The 19,353-nt window shown below is 50.0% G+C and overlaps 1 protein-coding gene across 7 annotated transcripts in view; it reads right to left on the reverse strand.

Annotated features, from left to right (window-relative positions):
• Window positions 1-327: 327 nt before the first annotated feature.
• The window catches only part of LOC147210638 (glutamate receptor-interacting protein 2-like), a 28,593-nt gene continuing 9,567 nt past the window's right edge, over window positions 328-19,353 (reverse strand). For 5 of the 7 annotated variants that reach the window (XM_086113912.1, XM_086113920.1, XM_086113937.1 and 2 more), the window contains 20 exons: window positions 19,197-19,280; window positions 19,044-19,119; window positions 18,112-18,257; window positions 16,163-16,310; window positions 15,920-16,089; window positions 12,742-12,870; window positions 11,547-11,672; window positions 10,492-10,678; window positions 9,222-9,367; window positions 9,065-9,145; window positions 8,517-8,580; window positions 8,107-8,252; window positions 7,252-7,396; window positions 6,981-7,147; window positions 6,258-6,440; window positions 6,048-6,180; window positions 5,188-5,293; window positions 4,891-5,031; window positions 3,943-4,089; window positions 328-1,575 (listed from right to left, as the gene is read on the reverse strand). In XM_086113912.1, coding sequence (XP_085970038.1) covers window positions 1,375-1,575; window positions 3,943-4,089; window positions 4,891-5,031; window positions 5,188-5,293; window positions 6,048-6,180; window positions 6,258-6,440; window positions 6,981-7,147; window positions 7,252-7,396; window positions 8,107-8,252; window positions 8,517-8,580; window positions 9,065-9,145; window positions 9,222-9,367; window positions 10,492-10,678; window positions 11,547-11,672; window positions 12,742-12,870; window positions 15,920-16,089; window positions 16,163-16,310; window positions 18,112-18,257; window positions 19,044-19,119; window positions 19,197-19,280 — 2,726 coding nt within the window. In that variant the 3' untranslated portion in view covers window positions 328-1,374. Of the gene's footprint in view, window positions 1,576-3,942; window positions 4,090-4,890; window positions 5,032-5,187; window positions 5,692-6,047; window positions 6,181-6,257; window positions 6,441-6,980; window positions 7,148-7,251; window positions 7,397-8,106; window positions 8,253-8,516; window positions 8,581-9,064; window positions 9,146-9,221; window positions 9,368-10,491; window positions 10,679-11,546; window positions 11,673-12,741; window positions 12,871-15,919; window positions 16,090-16,162; window positions 16,311-18,111; window positions 18,258-19,043; window positions 19,120-19,196; window positions 19,281-19,353 lie in introns of those variants that run through there. The other 2 variants (XR_015101221.1, XM_086113954.1) reach the window with 2 other exon arrangements.

Genomic DNA, 19,353 nt, shown 5'->3' on the forward strand with positions numbered 1-19,353 from the left:
CGTGACCCCCCAAGGAAACGGATGCAAGGATGGACTAAGGCCTTCTCAGGGTCTGTTTTCATGTTGACAATGGTAGCGCAAGAGTTTTGAATTTGGTACTGGATAAAAAGGGGTGGGGGAGAACCACTGCAAAGAAGATGTACATTTAAACACGGATACAGTCTCACACACACTTATCTTTAGGAACTGTAAACATTCAAATACAATGTTAGACATCGTATTTTTTTTCTTTTCATATCTAATCTCTTGGCCAGAGATGATCTCTGCACCAAAGGACACAAACAGCAGCACACCTCCCAACAACATGGAACCAGCACCAAACTCATCACGGGTTTTAACATTTTTATTTAAAAAAAAAAAACACGATGCAAATAGAACAGCCGATTCAGTCTTGCAACTCACGCCAATCCTTTTGACATGCTTGCATGAGGACTAAAAACAGTGACTTTACAGCAAAAGAAAGACCGCAAGCGTCAGAACTTTGGATTCCTCTCGAAAGCTTTTAAAAATAGACCTCTGGCGACATTTGATCATTTGACGGAGAAGAGTTGACGTGCTAGCGCTCGCACGGGACCGGAAGGCCCACCGCGGGACGTCGATGCTTTGAGTTGGAGTGGAGGAGTACGCTCGCAACGACCCCATGGAGGTAAACAAGACATGACACCGCGGCTTCTCGTAGTTAATAAGTCACTTGGCTGAGGTCGTACCAGCGACACGGGGCCAAGGTGGTGGTCGCCCCCCCCCCACACCCCCCACCAAACAAAACAAAAAAATTGAAAACAACCATAAGTGAAATCAAATCCGTGAATTCCCATCAAGTGTAAACGTGCACGTGGCAATATTGGCAATGTCGTGAAAAACGCAAAACAATCAGAACGCAATGCTGGCGATAACCCCTCCCAAGGACGTCCGCGAGAAAAGGCTCACGTCTTCGCGAGCGTTCATCAGATTAACAAATACATGTTTATATATAATGTCGTGTAACGTAACCTTTCACGACGCTTGGCCGGTGGCCGTGAGAATTCTATTTGGGGAGGGAGGACGGCGGAGGTCCTTGGTGACGCAAACACGGCAAGTGAGCCAAGAAAAGAACCCCCCAAATGTGCTCCCACCCTGTGCACGCGTGAAGATCGAAGCAATCAAGTGTGCGCTCGTGGGGACAAAGTCAACTCAAGAACTAGTCGGATGCTACGTGTGCATAACGGACGCTTGCAAATGTGCTGCTGGGGAAGGAGCGGACGCGCCCGAAAACCGCAGCCCCCTCCCAAAAGCGTCATGTGAACATGGTGATTAACACCGCTCGTGCCGGGGATGCTGCAACGTACGGCAGCTGCAACGTGACCCGTGGGACCTAATTGGGCGTGCGCGCGGTGCTCACAGCACAACGCTGTCGGTGCGGCGCTGCGAAAAACAGAGCAGTGAGACGGAAGGGTGGTCGCGCTCAGCGGGCGGAGCCTTGGCGTGGCCCGTTTCCGTGGGATTCCTGCCGATGAGCAGATCCAGGCTGGCTCCGGCCTCCATAATCAGGGGCACGGCGAGACAGCAGTCCAAGTCTCTGGTCCGCACGCGGTTCACCTGCGACGAGCCAAAGGGGACACCAAAATCTCTTTTGACCTCACCGAAATGACATTTCGAGTTTGTCTGGCCACGGACAAATAAATGTGACTTTTATTCAAGAGTCTCTCGCATCTCTCCTGCAAATGTCCGTCATACATTGCAGTCATCAGAAACTCATGTGTTCAGATTTTTTTTCTTTCCCCGTGGGAAACCTACTTCCATCTACAGTGAAACTCCTCTACAATGAAACCTACATGGGCGAAAATACCCCCTAGTGTGAAAAAATCGTGCATTAAAAACACTTTTCTGCTCCCCCTATGACGGAAAATCCCCGTTCCGTGATACGAAATCTTTTTCTCTGCTCTTGCCTCGCGACCACATTCACTAAAACGAAAACAAGTCTTCCGTAAAAGTCTAATCCAACAGCGACCTCTACTGCTTCGTTCGGAAACGGCAGCAGCAACGACCAGACTGCGCAGTAGTCCCAGAAGTATTTGTTTTTGTTCGTTTCAGACGCAGCAAGAGTGTTGCATTGTTAAAATGGCTACAGAAACGGACCTTTGCAGACTAAGGAGTGAAGAAAAGAAAAACTTTCACACTTAAAGACAGGATAAAAGTACCGGTACTTATGCAAGAAATTGATGGAAGTGAAAGTAAATGCTGATCGTAAATTTCGCAATTGCATTCCTGCTTTTTTCTTTCGACGCTGGCTATATGAAGTGTCAAATAAGTGTATGTCATATTTATGCACGATGTATTGGAATAAAAATAAAGAGTACACGCATACGTTTTGTGTGTGTTCGTGTTTATGTCCGAGATAAATTTGCTGTTGTGAAAAGTCCCCTGTTGTGAAAAATGTCTTGCTGCAAACATGATTTTGTTGTCCCACTGAGCAAGAAAGATGCCTTCTCATTAAGGCCACTCCTATCCTGTCTGGAAGAAATCAAAACCTGGATGGCACAAAATTTCTTGAAATTCAATGAAAAGAAGACAGAGGTGATATTGTTTGGTCCCAGTGGCCCTTGTACATTCCATCCTGTAGACTTGGCCCCCCTGTCTCCTTATCTTCAGTCAACAGTCTCAAACTTGGGCCTTAAACTGGACAGTGATTTCAAACTCAATCGGCAAATTGGTGCCGTTGTTAAATCCAGCTTCTTTCACCTTAGACAGCTGGCCAAAATAAAACCTCTCCTCTCACATGAACACTTTGAGACAGTAATTCATGCCTTTGTCACATCCCGGCTTGATTACTGCAATGCCCTTTACTTTGGAGTCAGCCAGTCCTCCATTAAGCGCCTTCAGCTGGTCCAGAATGCCGCTGCTCGCCTCTTGACTGGTACTCGTAAGAGGGAGCACATAACTCCTACTCTGGCATCCCTTCACTGGCTCCCCATTCATTTTAGAGTTGTTTTCAAGATCCTCTTATTCGTTTTCAAATCTCTGAATAATCTCGCGCCACCTTACCTCTCTGAGCTCATCCGCCCCTACACACCTGCCCGGCACCTCAGGTCTGTGGACCAGACTTTATTAGAAGTACCAAGAACTAAACTGAGGCTCAGAGGGGATCGAGCCTTTTCTGTTGCTGGTCCCTCTCTCTGGAATGACCTCCCACTGAACATTCGGCAAGCCTCCTCGCTGCCCACCTTCAAAACCCTCCTCAAAACTCACTTGTATTCTTTGGCATTCGACTCAGCATGACTTAGATTTGTTCTTGGTTTTACTGTTTGGTGCCTTCTACCGCCTTTATTACCGATTTGTCTTACTGTTTATTGTGCATGTTAAATTGCTCCATGTACCGCACTTTGTATGCAGCGATGGCTGTTTGAAAGTGCTCTATAAATACTGTTGTTGTTGTGTCGTTGTAGAGGAGTTTCACTGTATTGCCAAAGTATCACCCAGACATGATATCGGAAATCCGTGAATGTGGCGCTCAAGATAATTGCCGTGAAAAGAAAATCACAAATGAAAAACAAAACCCCAAAACGGGAGTGTGTGTTTCCACAAAAAATGGGAGATCGGTTAATAAATAAATAAATAAAACAGGTGAATGTCAAACCGCGACTGTATAACACTACTCGGAGGCATATATTCTTGATCCTCTCTGAAAAAGTGTGGACAAGGTGTTGTGAAAGTTGGAATCTGTTGACTTCCCCCTATTCATTAACTTTCGTGACTCCGGAACAAAATCGATTGAGCTCTGTGTGACGAGTTTGGCACGCGATGGGAGCAACACCTCAAAGCAGCGTTGACTCTCGCTCGTGCGTCCGCTCCCACGTTAACGAGTACCCCGGCCTCCGACTTGCTATTCGCTACGAGTCGATATCGGTGCCGTCTGTCAATGTCAAGAGAACACACGTTTGGGTTCAGAAAAAGGAAGGGGCGCACCTTAAGTATCCGGTCGTAAGGCTTCAGGCCCGCCCGGTCGGCCGGGCCGTGAGGGCGGATCAGGTTGACAAAAACTCCTTTTTCCACCAGCCCGTCGGACACGCTGAATCCAAAGTCGCCGCTCTCGGGGTCCTTTCTGATCACCACCTGCACACGCGTCACGCAGATATTATCCGGTGCCATTTGTCAAATCATCTGCAGAACATGTTGGACCGGTGAGCTTTTTTTTTCCCTTTATGATGATCAGTACAAGGGGAACAATCAAATACACATGCCCGCCTTTTTTTTTTTTTAAGCAGTTCTGTCGCCGATTTGGAATTTCTAAGAGAAGATGTCGTCAATTGGGTCAGTACCGAACTGCTAAAAGATGAAAATAGTCCGTCAAATTCAAAAAAATAATAATAATAAAAATCTACCTCACTAAAAATGAATTTTAAAAAACAATTCAACATCTTATTTGAAAACGACTGTCATCAGTTGCTAGGCAACGCCCCATCAAGTGTCAGTGACGCATGAGCAATGAGGCGTCATTTGACTGGATGGATGTGGAATGAATTGCAAAAAGTTGGATGGCTCGCTGTCGGTGGCTCGTATGTAAAAACACGAAGCTGATTATTAGCAAGGTCGCGGCGGCAGTTAGCTTCCCGCGGCTCGTCGTCCCAAAGGCCCCGTCACTATTTTGTGGGGAAAATCGGGCCGTGATCATGATTTTAGGTGGTCAAGGTTGTTCGTTGGAAGCAAAAGCAGCAAATGGAAAACGAGCTGAAATGGGGATTTTGAAAGGTGAACGTCGTCGGGGCGAAAACGTCACCGGGGCATGTTTTTGAAAAGAGCTTTGACTGCGTCTTCATGTGACCCACGCGTGTACAATTTTAAAATGCGGTTTTTTTCCCAAAAGGAGCGCACGCGGCCTCGCAAACTAATTGAGCCTCCGCCACCTGCGCTCACCGCGTTGAGGCCGCTTGCGTCCTTTGGCGCCGCTTTGGTTTCCTCTCGCTTTATGGGACTTATTTCGGACAGGAACATGGAGTGGTCCTCCGTCTTGGTCTCGTCGAGGTACAGGCTCAAAGCGCTACCTGACATCGATGCCTGGAACAAGAGCACACACACCAAAAGCCAGACTGAAAACAGCGGCTGATTTCAGAGCGGATGGCACCCCGCACTCGGGAGATGATCAGAAAGCCTCATCGGGCACAATCGTACGCCCCCAACGACGAGGGGAGGCAGCGCGTGAAGCTGACCTACCTCCAGCTCCCGGAGGATTTCGGACTGGCCGCAAGTCTCCAGGTCCTGCGACCAGAAGCTATCCTCCTGGTTGGGGGTGCCGTGGCAATGAGGGGGGCTGAGGAATCTACGACAATGCAGGAACCACAGCGTGAGAGCAGTCTTGCCGTCTTGTTGGCCGCCGCTGCCTTCAAAAGCAGCGTTGGGGGGGGGGGGGGGGGAATTTGGGGAAGTAGAGTCCCTTTGAAAGCCTCAAGACCACACTGGACACCTCTCAAAACACTCGAGAGTTTTTCTCTTCTCGGAAATACAAAGCAGTTCTCACCTCCACAGCACCCCCCCCCCCCCCCCACAAAAAAAAGAAAAGAAAATAGAACCATGAAGGCATGTGAGCCAAAAACAAAAACATGTAGAAGGAGACGTATGGCCGAGTTGTCCTGATGCGTTTTTTTGGTGTGGACATGAAAAAGGCGACACACCAAAGAGCTTGTGGGCAATTAGTAAAGCAGATCAGAGAGAGAATACCTGAGGGAGAAGAACAAGAAGAAAAAAGAAAAAAAAAGGGACAGTTTGGACCAGCCAACAAAACACAAAAGCATCACATGACAAGCAAACGTTGGAGGTTCAATCTCTGTCTACATCTACGCTGTGACATGCAACCGTGCGGACGGCCTTTGACAAACAAATCAAACGCAGGAAAGGAAGGGGAAAAAAAAACCAACAACAACAACAGCAGAAACGCTCGCAGAAATCAATGAAGTCATTCAGTAGCAGCCAATTGTGGACCAAGTCTCAAAACGTCTTTGGGAGCGAACGAGTTCAAGCCGCGCCGACATCAAAAGGAGCCGCCGAGACGGAAGGAGCGGCCGGCGCTTCCTTACCCGGGCATGTCGTCCCAGTCGTCCTCGTCGTAGCGCTGCGCCAGTCCTGTGGCGCCGGACCCCATCGGGCTCCTGTACTTGCTTCTCCTCCATTCGTTGGGATGGAGGAAGACGTCTTTGTGAAGATATGTCGCTGAGACACAAGACAATCATCTGGGCGTCCGGGGGCCCGCTTGAGAAAAAAAAAGAAGAGTCCGAGCGCAGCCTGACCTTGGCTCCCGTAGCCGCCGTCGCATCCCGAACCATCCCAGGAGCTCATCGCCGAGTCCACGCTGGGCACGGCGGCCGAGTACGTCTCCGAGCGTTTGGCCGTTCTCTGCGAGTCCCTCGCTTCGTCCTCGAGGTCGCTCAGGAAGCCGGCCTCTCTGTCCACAACTCGCCCGCCGTCGTATTCTGGAAGCGAGTCGAGACAATGGAGACGAAATCCGGGATCGGTCTCGCCCGCTTTGGGAAATGGATGAATGGATTTTGATGCCGCCGAGTTTTGTTTCCGAAGTGGATGCCCGCCCCACAATATTTCAGAAGGCCATCTTGTAGTGAATGTTTGCAACGGCTAGGAGTGTCGACGTCCTTGCCGGCGGGGAAGACAACATGGCCGCCGACCAGCACGGCTCACGACGGCCGCTTTCCTCTCCGACAAGATTTCACAAAGCGGAGTAGACGCGCAAATTTCTCATCCTTTTCCACCTGATCAGTCCTTCTAGAATTTTGCCGGCATCGTGTTCAAATCTTCCCCCGCGGTGCGAAATTACAAGAGCGCGTTTTTTAAAGATTTGTTGTCGCATCGGAAGTTTTGCATCATTCGGACAAGGTCCGTCTTTCGCCACCCAGAAGTGTGCCGAATGTCATTCTGAACGGGGACTTCAACCGCCATCAAAAATATTGCCGAGGAAATTTGACAGGTGTCGATGAAGAACATGCGTGCTTTCTTGCCGTGAGAAGGAGGCGACGGGGGCGCGCGCTCCGCTTGTTTTTTGATCTTGAGCGTGACCGACTCCCCGGCCGTCCGCAGGAGGTAGATGGCCTCGCTCAGCGTTTTGCCTTTCAGACTGACCCCGTTGATGGCCAGCACACGGTCGCCGACGTGAATGGCCCCCGTCCTGCGGGTCGGGAGAGAGGGAGGAGAATTTAGCGTCTTACTCGACGGCAAGACGTCGACAAGCGGCGAGCGTCCGCCGCGGTTCCAACGCCGCGCAGGTCTCACCTCTCGGCCAGGCCTTTCTTGGTGAGCCCCGAAATGACGACGGGGTCGAAAGGCTCCTCCGTGCCCGAAATGGTGATCCCCAGGGGGCCGTTGTATCGCTTGAGTTCCACCGTGTAGACGACGGAACCGGACATCTCCAGCTCATCTGGAGAAGACACGTTCATCTGGAGCTCAGTGCAACTGCCGCCGACGAGAACACACATCGTCAAATTATTGACAGCAAATTAACTCATTCAGTACCAGCCAATTCTGGAGCAAGTCTGAAAAGACGTTTAAAAACGTCTTTGGGAGTGAAGGAGTTCATATCTGATGTGCAGCGAAAGGGAGAACAACCTCGGACCACGGCGGTCGCAAACTTCTTTTGCGTCATGGACCAGTTGAGGCAAGTACCGGCCGGACATGCCCATCGTGGACCGGCAACCATTTTATTTTATTTTTTTTCCTTGCCGGTTTTGAAGCCCCGCTGCCGACAGCGAAGGTCATTCCAATAATAACGACGCCCGATGCTGGAAACAATCATTTTCAAGTGATGAGTTCTACCGCCGGCGTTGGCGTCATTGCGACTCGCAAACGTGACGGATGAAAAGATGACGCGATGGCTTGCCGCTCGCAACTTGTTCAAGTGATTCAACAGTTTGGATGCCCGCGCTTGTTTTTGGCATCCGCCTGCGAGCGTAAAAACTTTGCGGTCAACTCAAATGGGCCAAACGATGCACTCTGTCAATTTGCCAGTCAAGTGCAGATGGTCATCATCTGACGAGTGGCGGCGCGCCGTCACATTTTTCCGCGTTCAAATCAATGCCCGGGCTCAGTCCGAGTTGGGAAGCGGCGATGAGCGCTTTGCGTCATCCTTACCGATGTTGTCCTCGTCTTTCTGTATTCGCAGCTTGACCATGTCTTCGGCTTGATCCAGGACGTGCGTGGCATCCTCGACGGTGCAGTCCTCCAGACGCACGCCGTCGATGGCCAGCAGTCGGTCTCCGGGCTCCAGAGTGCCCGTTCTGAAAGTGGAAAAGCGAGTCGGAAGCGGTGAGCCGCTCCCGACTCACAACGGGAAGCCTCGTTCCCGTTCCCACCTCCACCGCGTCCCCAATCGACACCGAGCCCTTCTCAAACGGACTACCGAACAGCGCTTTATGGTCAATCCAATTCAGGTTGAAGAGATTTGCTATCGGGGGGGGGGGGGGGGGGGTGCTGATGGCGTCAATAGTTCGGCAAGCAGAGATTAAAAATGATGTGCTCTGTTATGGAATGAAACCACATACCTGTGGGCTACGCTTCCTTTTCTGATGTCGGAGATGATGAGCGGCTTGCCAAGCTTCTTACTTGCTAGTTTTCAAAATAAAACGAAGACGGGGGGGGAGAAATCAATGTTTTTACTTTTTGTGGTTTACGTAATCACATTTGGAATCATTCGTATCACTCTTGTCGATACAGGGCCAACAGGTACCAAGGATCGTGTACGTGCGCACTCCACAGCCTCTACGTCCAAGGAGATTTAACACAAGGTTTGGATCTGATCCAAACCTTGAGGTACAGGATCGTTTTTGTTGCAATTGGCAGTTTTGGGGTTCAGAATAGTCCAATCCTTTCATGGAGATCAACTCCAAATAGCCGATAACGATATACGTTTGTGTTGAATTGATTAGATTTTTAGATTTTGATCTCATTCGAAGTCTAGTAGAGCAGACGGGTGTCCGGGTTGCCATTCGATGGTGGACATTTTGTGACGATCAATCGGAGCCGCCTGACGGAGTGCAGCGTCGTCAACGCAATAGTGCCCCCTGCCGGACAGTTTGATAGCAGCACTCACCACTGATAGTGATGCCCATCTCCATTCCTCTTCGCTTGGGTAGTTTGACGTGGAAAGTACCGCTGCTCGGAACCACGGACTCTAAGGAGCAGAAGAAAACCGCCATCAAAGTAGCTCTCCGGTCCTCGCGCGGGGGAGGAGGCGCAACCGCGTGTACCTGCCACATCAAACTCAATCTCCACGGTGACCTTATTGGCCAGAGCCGAGTCTCTGAGCAGCTGATGGGCCTCCTCCAAAGTGCCGTCTTCCGTCGGGATGCCGTTAATGGATAAGAGTCGATCGCCGACCTGCATCAAGCCGCACCTGCACAACATGGCAACCACCACAAGAATAAACATCACGCCTCCAAACCAAAGTCCCGTCATAAAACGTTAAGTGAGCAACATCCCCGCCCGCAGCGGATTCGGCTTAGGTGCGAACATCCCAGTGGGAGGCTCAACACTGCCGCTGAACTTAAACGCCGTCACACACGGGGGGGGAGGTGACCCTGTCCAACAGCATCATTACCTCACGGGAAAAGGACGCCGCACGCCGTGCCGGGCCCAGGAGGTCCGCGCGTAATCGGACTTGGGACGAACATTCAGCAATTTGTGGTGACAAGGACATTTTTTTCAAAAAAAATAAAAAAATAAAAAAGGTTGATGGCTTTTTTGAAAATGCGCGTGCACTTCTATCAGCATGGAACTGCCAGTCCATTCTGAGCACCCTCCCAAAAAGCTCAATATCTGGTTATGTGGTTCATCATATGAAAAACGGCACTCACTTCACTGCCACCATCTCAAATTTCACTCTGAAATCAAAAATCTCATCAACCGGGACTCGCGGGAAATCAAGGCAGCACCGTTCTTTACTGCATTGATACGTGCTGTGTTTTCTATGCTATTGCTCATTTATTCGACAAATATAATGCTAATGCTATATTTTATATTGCACTTCTATTGAACTGTGTACAGTTCTTTTCTGAAACATTTATTTTGTGCAATGAAACACTGTTTTTTTTCCTCTCCCCCCCCCGCCCCCAATTTTGCTGCTGTAGACTGCAAATTTCCCCAGTGTGGGACAAATAAAGGTTATCTTATCTTATCTGATCTTATCGCAGTGACCGGGCAGAAAGCGTTAAACCGACACCGGTGGTCACCGGTGCATCATCCGCTTGGTCCTCAAAGCGTTTGTGCTCCTCGATGCATCTGCAAAGTGTTGTTCGGAAGCGGAACAAAGCCAGAGAAAAGTCTCGCCTTCTTTGTCCGCCGGCCTCGTTTCTATCAGCGGGACGCAGCGCTCACGTGTCTGTCTTCAAACCAAATAGTCATGCGGCTAAAATTAGCTTGCCTGATGTGTCATTGCCTGACTGACTGATTTGCACCACGACTTCAAGGTGACCCCCCCCCCCTCGACCGACTCGCCCTTCTTCGGTGCCTTCGCGTTACCTCTCGGCGGGGCTGTCCGGTTCGATGAAGCGGATGACGGGAGGAGCCGAAAGACTTTCTGTGGCGAAGACGCCCCCCTGCAGCTGGATGCCAAAACCTGTAAGCGGGTCCCCCCTCAGGACGACCTCGCTCGCTTCCGCGTGAAAAACCTGGCCCCCCGGCCCCACGGAACTGGATGCCAGCGACACTAAGCCAGAGATGGGACAGAGATGAGGGGGAGAATAAACGCAATATGAAAAATCCATCGAGCAGCCGCCACAGAATTGAAGAGCGGCGAATCCACGCTTTGCTAACGCAAAAGTCGGCCTCATTTCTGATAACGGCGCGAGGGAACCGGGCACGCTCGATGGAGAACAACGCTTTGTTTCAGATACACAAGATCGGGGATGTCAAAGCCATTTTGGTGGCGGGCCATATTTATGTCAGCATTTCCCTTGGGAGGCCATGATGACTGAAATCATAAAGAAGTCAAAAATAACAGTTGTTTCAATTCTGGTTTAAGTCGCTGTCATGAGGTGTTTACCGACAACAAAATGCTTACGATGTCTCTCTTATTTCGACGTGAGAATTTGACATTTTGGTCGGCATTTTAGCAAGCATGATGGAAGTCGCCGTGTTTGATTTGCTTTCGCGGGCCACATCAAATGATGTGGCGGGCCACATCAAATGATGTGGCGGGCCACATCAAATGATGTGGCGGGCCACATCAAATGATGTGGCGGGCCACATCAAATGATGTGGCGGGCCACAACTGGCCCCGGGCCTTGACTTTGACACCTGTGACAGGATGAATAACGGGAGTAAATAATATGTGAAATACTTCAACTAAGTACCACCAAACTCTTGGTGCCGTTTTAAAAACATATGCTCACGTGCATGCATGTTAGCGTATTTTTTTTCAGCTAGCGGCCATTTGACCATGCCCGTGCGCGCCTTGCGTCCGTGTTCAACGCGGAAGGCCCTACGTGACCCCGCGCCTCCTAACGCGGTGCGGCGCACGGTCGTGAAATGACGGTCGGCGCGAATGCGGCAACGGCAACGGCGGCGGATCATACGTGAGCTCTTGTGGTCCCCCTTCCTATTGCGCCTCTTGCCGGTCGAGGTCCTCGGGCTGGTGGGCGCGGCCGGTGCGGCGGGGCAGGGCAGCGTGCTGCTCCCTTGGCTGCCGAAGCCCGAGGCGGCTGCAGAGGAAGGGGAGAAGCCGGCGCTCACCACGGCCGCAGACGTGGCGCATTGCGCGCCGCGGGTGACCCGAGGAGACGAGTTTATCAAGCGCCGTTTACCTGAGAAACGTCTAAGGTGGCTCATTGAATCAGATTGCTGGAAAGGTCGACGATTCATGACAAAAGCATCGGGCTTCAAAGTGAAATACAACTGAAGTGTGCACGGTACGGCAACTCAAGGCATGCTATGGACCCGTTTTTCTTCCCGCCATCTATGAGGGTGTTTCCATTTTCATCATTTGTAATCAAGAAGAAAAAAACTTTTTTGGGGTGATTTTTTTTTTTTAGGGGCTGGGACCAAGGTTACAATAGTTTGTGATTTTACATTAGTTTTTAATTTTAAGCAGGCTGTTTATAAAAATGCTGAATTAAAAAATAAAATGACGTGATGTGAAAAACTATCGTAAATGGCACAGCCACCTGATCTAGATCGATATTTATATTGCACTTAATTGAACGGTGTACATTGAAACTGTAACATTTATTTTATCAATGCAAACACCCCCAATCTTGCTGCTGTAGACTGTAAATTTCCCCGGTGTGGGACAAATAAAGGATATCTTCATCATAATATACACAAACGTTTCAGTTCGATTTTAAGCCACAGAATTTTATGTTCTTTCATAAACAAAAATGTAGTTTTACAAACGTATAGAGTCATTTTATTTTTATTTTTTTCATTAATTATGATGACGGGCCGTTGTTTGAACCCATCTAGTGGAAGAGCATTTTTTTCAAATTGTTGTCCCTGTCGCTTCAAGTCACTGGCATAGATGGATAAACAAAGACAGATGACGTCATTTCAGACTAAATTGTGGAATTGAATGCTCTCTTTGGTGGCGCAGGGGTTGGCGAAGAGCGCGCAAAAACAAAACAAACCAAATACAGTTTTGGTTCATGCTCATCGTGCAGCGTGTGAAAAAAAAGTACAAGTTCCGTGGTGGCAAAAGTGTTGAGGAAAAAGCAGCCGCGACGACGCGTCGGCCATGCAGGAACTAGCGAGGCTGTCACAAAAAGCATCACTTACGTTTGCAGTGGTCCTGCCGCTTGCGCGGGTGGCTCGGGCTGCTCCACGTCCTGCCGTGGCTGGCGTGCTGGGGGGGCCCCACGTTGCCGCTTTGGTCCCAGTGATGATGGCTGCTCTTCTGGACTTTTACTGCGGCGACAAGCGGGCACGAATGAGTGAGGCGGACCCGCTCTCGGGTCGGCCGCGTTTCGAAAGCCCCCCCCCATAAAATGACACTCGGGTTCCCCGGTCTAAAATGGGATCAAAACGCACAGCGCCCGGGAGATGATTCAGAGCAAAGTCATTGAGATTGAAAGTCTTTGGTTGCAACTAATCCTGCCTCACGAACGTTTGACGCACTCGGACGGCAAGCGGTGGGAGGGGAGAAAAACGGAATCTTACGTTGACGGGCAAACTTGCCAAAAACGGCCATGAAATTGAAAAAGCGTGTCCTTGTCGTCATTTTGGAAAAAGCCCCCGGGTGCAAAGGACGGCTGTGCGCCAGTCGGCTGCTGGGCACCTTTGCTGCTGTCCTGCGGCAGCGGCAGCAGGAAGAGTTCCGCCCTAATTGGGCGCAGCCGAAGGCTGCGCGTCTAAATAGACCAGGTGGTATCCAACTCGAGGCCTTTGGGCCAGAGCCAGACCGTTGCATCATTACATGTGGCCCTCGTGACTTGGGCTGAAAAATGAAACACGTCTGATTGGCTGAAGGAAACGGGAAGTGTTTTAGTAGGGGAAGAAGTTAGTTGAGCTCTCGAACATCGACAGACGCCCCCCCCCCCCCACCTCCCCTTTTAAAAAAACTGCATTCTAAGGATTCTGTCTCTCCTTTTGCCCATTCTTAAAATAGAGCTATCCACTAAATACAACGACCCTTATAGTGACGTGCCTCATGCTAGTTACACGCTAAGTCTGTAAACCAACACACTGCAGCTCAGCTAATGACCAGCAGATGGCGATATCGATTTTCAAAGAAAAAAAGAAAGAGCAAACTTTGTTGGGAGTGGTCAGCACGTCCAACTTCCGCTTGGACTTCCTCCGTGGCCATTTTTTCAGTCAGCCCTGAAGATGATGTCAGACTCCACCAATGGAGCCCGACTTCAACCCTGGGGAACCCACGGGGTCAAATTTGGCCCCTATAAATTCTGCTCCACAAATGCTACCCTTAAATCCCAAAGGGTCAAATTTGGCCCTAATCCTCAATTAGAATTAATGCATTAAATATTTGGAAAAACATATATTTTAGTGTTCAGTGAACATATAGCAGTCATTTAATGTATAATTCATCATTTTCCAAAGAAGAAAAGGCCAAATGAACGCGGCCCGCATCCTTTTGACATTCTGAGCACCCTCTCGTGCTTCACTGCGCATGCGCCCTTCATTGATGCCATTTTCCTCTGGAAGCTACAACTGAAAGCAGTCCCCAGCGCCCGGTTTTCCTCTTAGAATCGGTGAAATGCGGCCTGCGGTGAAAACAAGCCCCCCTGTCTTATCGGACGCATCGGCCCGCTCCTGCCATCGAGCGAACGGGCGCTCAGGCGAACTGCGCGTCGTTCTTGTGAAATACGCTGACCTGGTGTGTGGGAAGCACCCCGATAATTCGCTTGGCAAACCAATTCGTTAGGACGTGTGTCACTGCAAGCTAAACGTGACAGTAATCCCTGCTACTCCCCCAGCGGGGATCTAATCTGCCACAATTTGCTGGCATGGGAAGCGGATTTGCGGCGACCACCGATGACGACGCGAGCGCATGATATGTCAGACCCACTGAGAGAAGGGAACCAGTCACCTGAAATCAGATCATCCGGGAGCACCGGCGGCCCTTGCCGGATGAAGCTCTTCCCACTTTGGACTAAAATCGCCAGCAGGAGGCGCCTTCAGAAATACAGTAAATGCTCTTTCTGGATTGGTTTAAAATAAAAATAAAAAAATCCTAATCTCATAGTGGCCATATGAACCCCCCCACCAAGCCCCACCCTCCCACCACAGGAGATTAAAGACCCCGCATGATATGGTTATGCTTCTTCGGGGGTAAACGAGCTGTCAAAATGCGGTTCGACTTTTGCAATCTCACTCGAGACTGCAGGAGATCTGACTTCAGCGAGAAAAAAAATCGGATTCTGATCCGAAACGGCCTCGGCGAGCAACTCTGTCACAAGATTGTGCTTGTCAAACAGCAGAAGGACAGCGGAAAGGCTGCAGAGTGCACAAAAATGACCAGACAAAGGCACAAAAGCCATTACGGGCTGACCTTGAAATGAGAAATGCCAGCCTTTTTTTTTTTCCCACCTTCAGCCCCCACAGCTGGCAAGCCACAAAAACGGGAGCAGGCGCACAAGGAACAAGTGTGCAATCGCTTTGCTGTTTGTATCCACCAGAGTGCCCGATGTAGCGCAGACGCACACGCACACACACACGTGCACGCTTCACAGTACACCGAAGAAGCAGCTGGGAGGCAGCTCCACTTGAGATTTCAGCTCCACGCAAAAGCAACGGCGAGAGCGCGGACATCACGTGGAGTGAAGACAATGTGCTTCCTTTGCACGGCTCATTAAACAGATTTGGACAGCGTAACCGCACCACGGAGATTGGCGACTGTAAATTCCGCCCTCGTAATGTTCAGTCAGCGTAACCGAGGCCCATGCTTCCGTGCTTCCTTCCATCCATCCACATCTGCTCATTGGAGTTGCGGGTGCACTGCGACGCATGCCAAGTGACTCTGGACCGCTTGCCAGCCAATCACAAGACGCATTCAAAGGACAATTTGGAGTCAACTTAACGCTTTGGGGAACGTGAAAGGAAGCCGGAGCACATTTTTAACTCGTCAACAGATTTTGACATACGGCGGAAAGAAACAAAACGTCAGGAAAAGCCTACTAGAACAGCTAAAATGTGTTTTGGGCTCATGAGAGCCATTTGAAATGTTGACAAGTGGATTCCAAATGAATTTGAATGTAATTCATTCTTGGAGGCAGATCGTTACTTATGGGGGGGGATCACTTTTGCAACCACATGATATGTCCTTTTTAACATCCGGCCGATTTGTACAGATGATGGGTCATACTGTTGGCGGCGGAAAGGTTTAAACGTCCGGGACGTCAAGCGAGAACACCGAACATGGTCTCCTTTCTTTGGAAATCCATCCGGTTGATTTCCTGTTCCAGCCGGGCCGTCGCGGAAGTTAACCAGCAGGCCTTACCCGTGTCTTGCGGCCGGACGGGCAGTCTGCTCTGACTGGATGGTAGGATTTCCAGTCTGACCACATCGGCGGCGTTCCCCAGAAGCTGCAAGGCCTCCATCAGAGAGCAGTGCTCCGTGCTGGTTCCGTCGATGGTCAGCAGGGCGTCGCCCGCGTGCAGCGCTCCGCACCTGGCAGGACGACACGCACCCGCCAGCACTTTTACCGTCGGTGGATTCGTCGGACGGATGAGGTAGGCGTCACCTTTCGGCCACGCTGGCCGGCTTGATCTTGTCGATGATGATCACTTGCTTGTTCCTGAAGATGGATGTGGTGAGGCTGAGGCCCAGACCGGAGGAGGCCCCTTTCGCGATCTCCACGAGCAGAGGGCCCGAGGCGCGTTGCACCGCCTCTGCAACAAGTAGCGCGTGTTTTCATTCAGCCAGGAGCATCAAACCCAAGAGAGCTATTTTCGGCGACGGGTGCCCATTACGCCACGAGCCGACTGCGTTTGGGATCGCGATGCACCGGACGGCACGTCCAATTGCCACGCCGACGCCGCAACCCACAATTTGGTCAGAGGGAAGAAAAAAGGCGGCACTCCGCTTCGATTTTGTGCCGAGGCAGGTCTAGTTTCGCATGCTCGTGAACTCGGCACGCCGCTCTATCAGGCGTGCTGATAGAGCAAATGAGTTTTCTCGGACATGACCCTGGCGCACTTGCCAATCTGGGAAGACAATGTACTCCATTTTAGACCACCTAAACCAGGTCTGAAATATGGACGGTGCGGGTGATGTCACCTGATTTGACCTATTTGAACAAGGCGCAGGTAGACGGATTCGGCCCTCATTTGAAATGAAAGATTGAGTCATATTTCGAGATCACGTTCATCTGAATAACCATAATACTGTCTGATAATATGAACAAGTACATTTTAAGGTCAACACAAACAACAAATATTGAGCATCCATTTGAACTCCCAGCATTGTACAACGGAAGCAGAAGCAGACAACAAATCGTGTCAACCGTCTGGTTCGTGAAGTGAGACAATGCTGACCACTCTCTTAACTTCAAACACTTTTATCCAAATCAGCCTCTGGGGGGGGAAAAAAGTGTTTTTGTGGATTAGAAAAATAGCACTCTGCAGTTGTATTTGTCATTCTTTGCAGAGGATAAAGAATAGATGCCCGTTAGTATTGTTATCCCAACACCATACGGAAAATAATTTTGCACACAGATGTACTGTAGGTATTTGACAATGCTATTTTTATTTATGATTATTGCATAATAATGTACATGTCACTCACTTAATAGAGTTACTGTGTTGTTGTTCACACGTTTGAATGTTTGTGATTTGTTTATATTATTTATTCACTGATGAACATGACACTGATGAACATGACATTTTGCGCTAAGAGTCGTTCTACGCGTACTTGCATGTAAATGTGGTGACACATTCCTTAAAGCCACCAGGTAAAAACAATGCTATTGCATTTCTTTTTTTAAGGGGGTGTAAATGGTCGATGGAGATAAAATCTCACCGATGGCCAGCTGTGTTCCTACTTATTTTATGTCTTAAATTCTGGTGTTTCTTCAGTGCTGCGGAATTTTTGAGCAGATCAGGTTACTTTTACGAAAGGTCGGGCCAATCATCTTGACCCAGCAGATTGAGTTGAGGCTTGGATTGAAGAGCTGAACACAATGATTTGTATGCCGTTCTCGGAAAACGGAGGGTGGACTCGTCAACCCCATGCGCTGGGTGTGAATCATCCAACATTGACTCTTTGGGACCAGCAATCCATTCTTATGCATCTCTCATGTCATCGGCCAGCAGCGGGGCTGCAACTTGACATCTCGTCACCGTGGCATCACCGGAGCTTGGAGGCACGTAATGCTCGTCGCCTCTTCGTATGCAGAATTTTCTTTCTTTTTTTTTTTTTATATAGGTCACGCTGGGAAAACGTGCTCGTTAACAAAGCAAAGGCTAGCCCGCAGAAGTTGGAGAGAGAGAGCCACACATGATGCTAATCCCCCCCCTACGCTTTCCATCTTGCTGTTGGGCCCGAGTGACTCCCCTGGTGGCATCTCCAGCGCCAAGCCTCACCCCGCTCCGCGCAGCCAAACGGCCACATGATTTAGCCTCAGAGCAACGCTGTCCGACCGTGCCTCCACATATTCCGCCCGCGCGCGCGCGTGCGGGCGTGTGCGCTCACCCATGACAGAGATGTCGTACTCGATCAGGAACAAAGCTTCCTGGCTGCTCTGCATCAGCATGGTCAACGCGTCAGCATGCGTCTCTCGGTTTAAAGGCATGCCGTCGAGGCTCAAGATTCTGTCGCCGGCCTTGACTGTGCCCTCCCTCGAGAAAGACAGGAAAGGGAAAACATGAGCGCCAAGGTGCTCACGCGAGCGTCGCGACACCGCTCGCTCCAAATCATGGCACGGCTCCGCTGAAGCGTGCCCTCCCGGGTGAGACGAAGGCGTAGCGAGGGCGGTGGAAGTTTGACCGTGTGTTTTAACGCCCCCCTCCCTTTTTCCATGAGGGCAAAAGTGTGACGTCGAGTTCGCCCGAGGAGGAGCAGCGGCCTTTCTGCTTGAGAGAAAAGCCCCGCGCGCCGTGTATGCTGCTTTCATGCGGAGCTGAGCAAAGACAGCTGCACGAAAAGCACGGTCGTCGGCCCCCACCGTTCCCTACGTCCCACCAGACGGCCTCCGGTTGTTTATGTCGGAGATGCCCAACCGGTGTCGAGATCATCGGGTTGGAAACTCATTTCAAACTCTTCAAAAAATGCTCAACTACATATCCAAATAGTCTCCATTGTGTTCGGCTTAGTAGATCGTGGCTTCTTAACGTTAATGTTAAATAAAGCAATGAACTAAGGTGAGACAAAAAAATCTGTTCAGATGATGATGACCGAAATGTAAGCCACTCATGGGATACCACAATGTCAACTTACAACCAAGTTACAAGCTGTATTCTTCCAAATCTAGTTGCTCATTAGCATGAGCCAATTGTTTTCACAAGATGGCAAAAGGCCTCTTTCTCGTCCATTGCACATTTTGTAATAAAAACTTGTCTTGAAGAACCAAACGCAGCATAGCATGCACCGAAAACTTCCCCGCCGTAAATACGATCGTTTCATACCTGTCAGCGGGACCCCCCGCCCTGACATGCGTGACCACCAGAGGACGAGACCTCCGCCAGTCCTCATGAAAGCCCCCTTGAGAAGACCAAAAGAACAAGGGCGACATCATTTTCAAGAACACAACACAAGACCACAGATGCTCATGGATGTACCTCTCATGACAAAGCCAAAACTGTTGCCCTCTTTGTGCAAACACACCTCTGTGGTTTTGCTTATGACGCCCGATGGAGTCTGGACTGCAAGAAGGGAAAAAAAAGTCAATTCAATTAGAACCGGCATTTGCAAGACATCGTATACAGTTGCTCCAAT

This window comes from Hippocampus guttulatus, chromosome 1, assembly GCF_054856545.1.
Source record: "Hippocampus guttulatus isolate MCC_2025c chromosome 1, RoL_Hgut_1.0, whole genome shotgun sequence".
NCBI classification, from domain to species: domain Eukaryota; kingdom Metazoa; phylum Chordata; class Actinopteri; order Syngnathiformes; family Syngnathidae; genus Hippocampus; species Hippocampus guttulatus.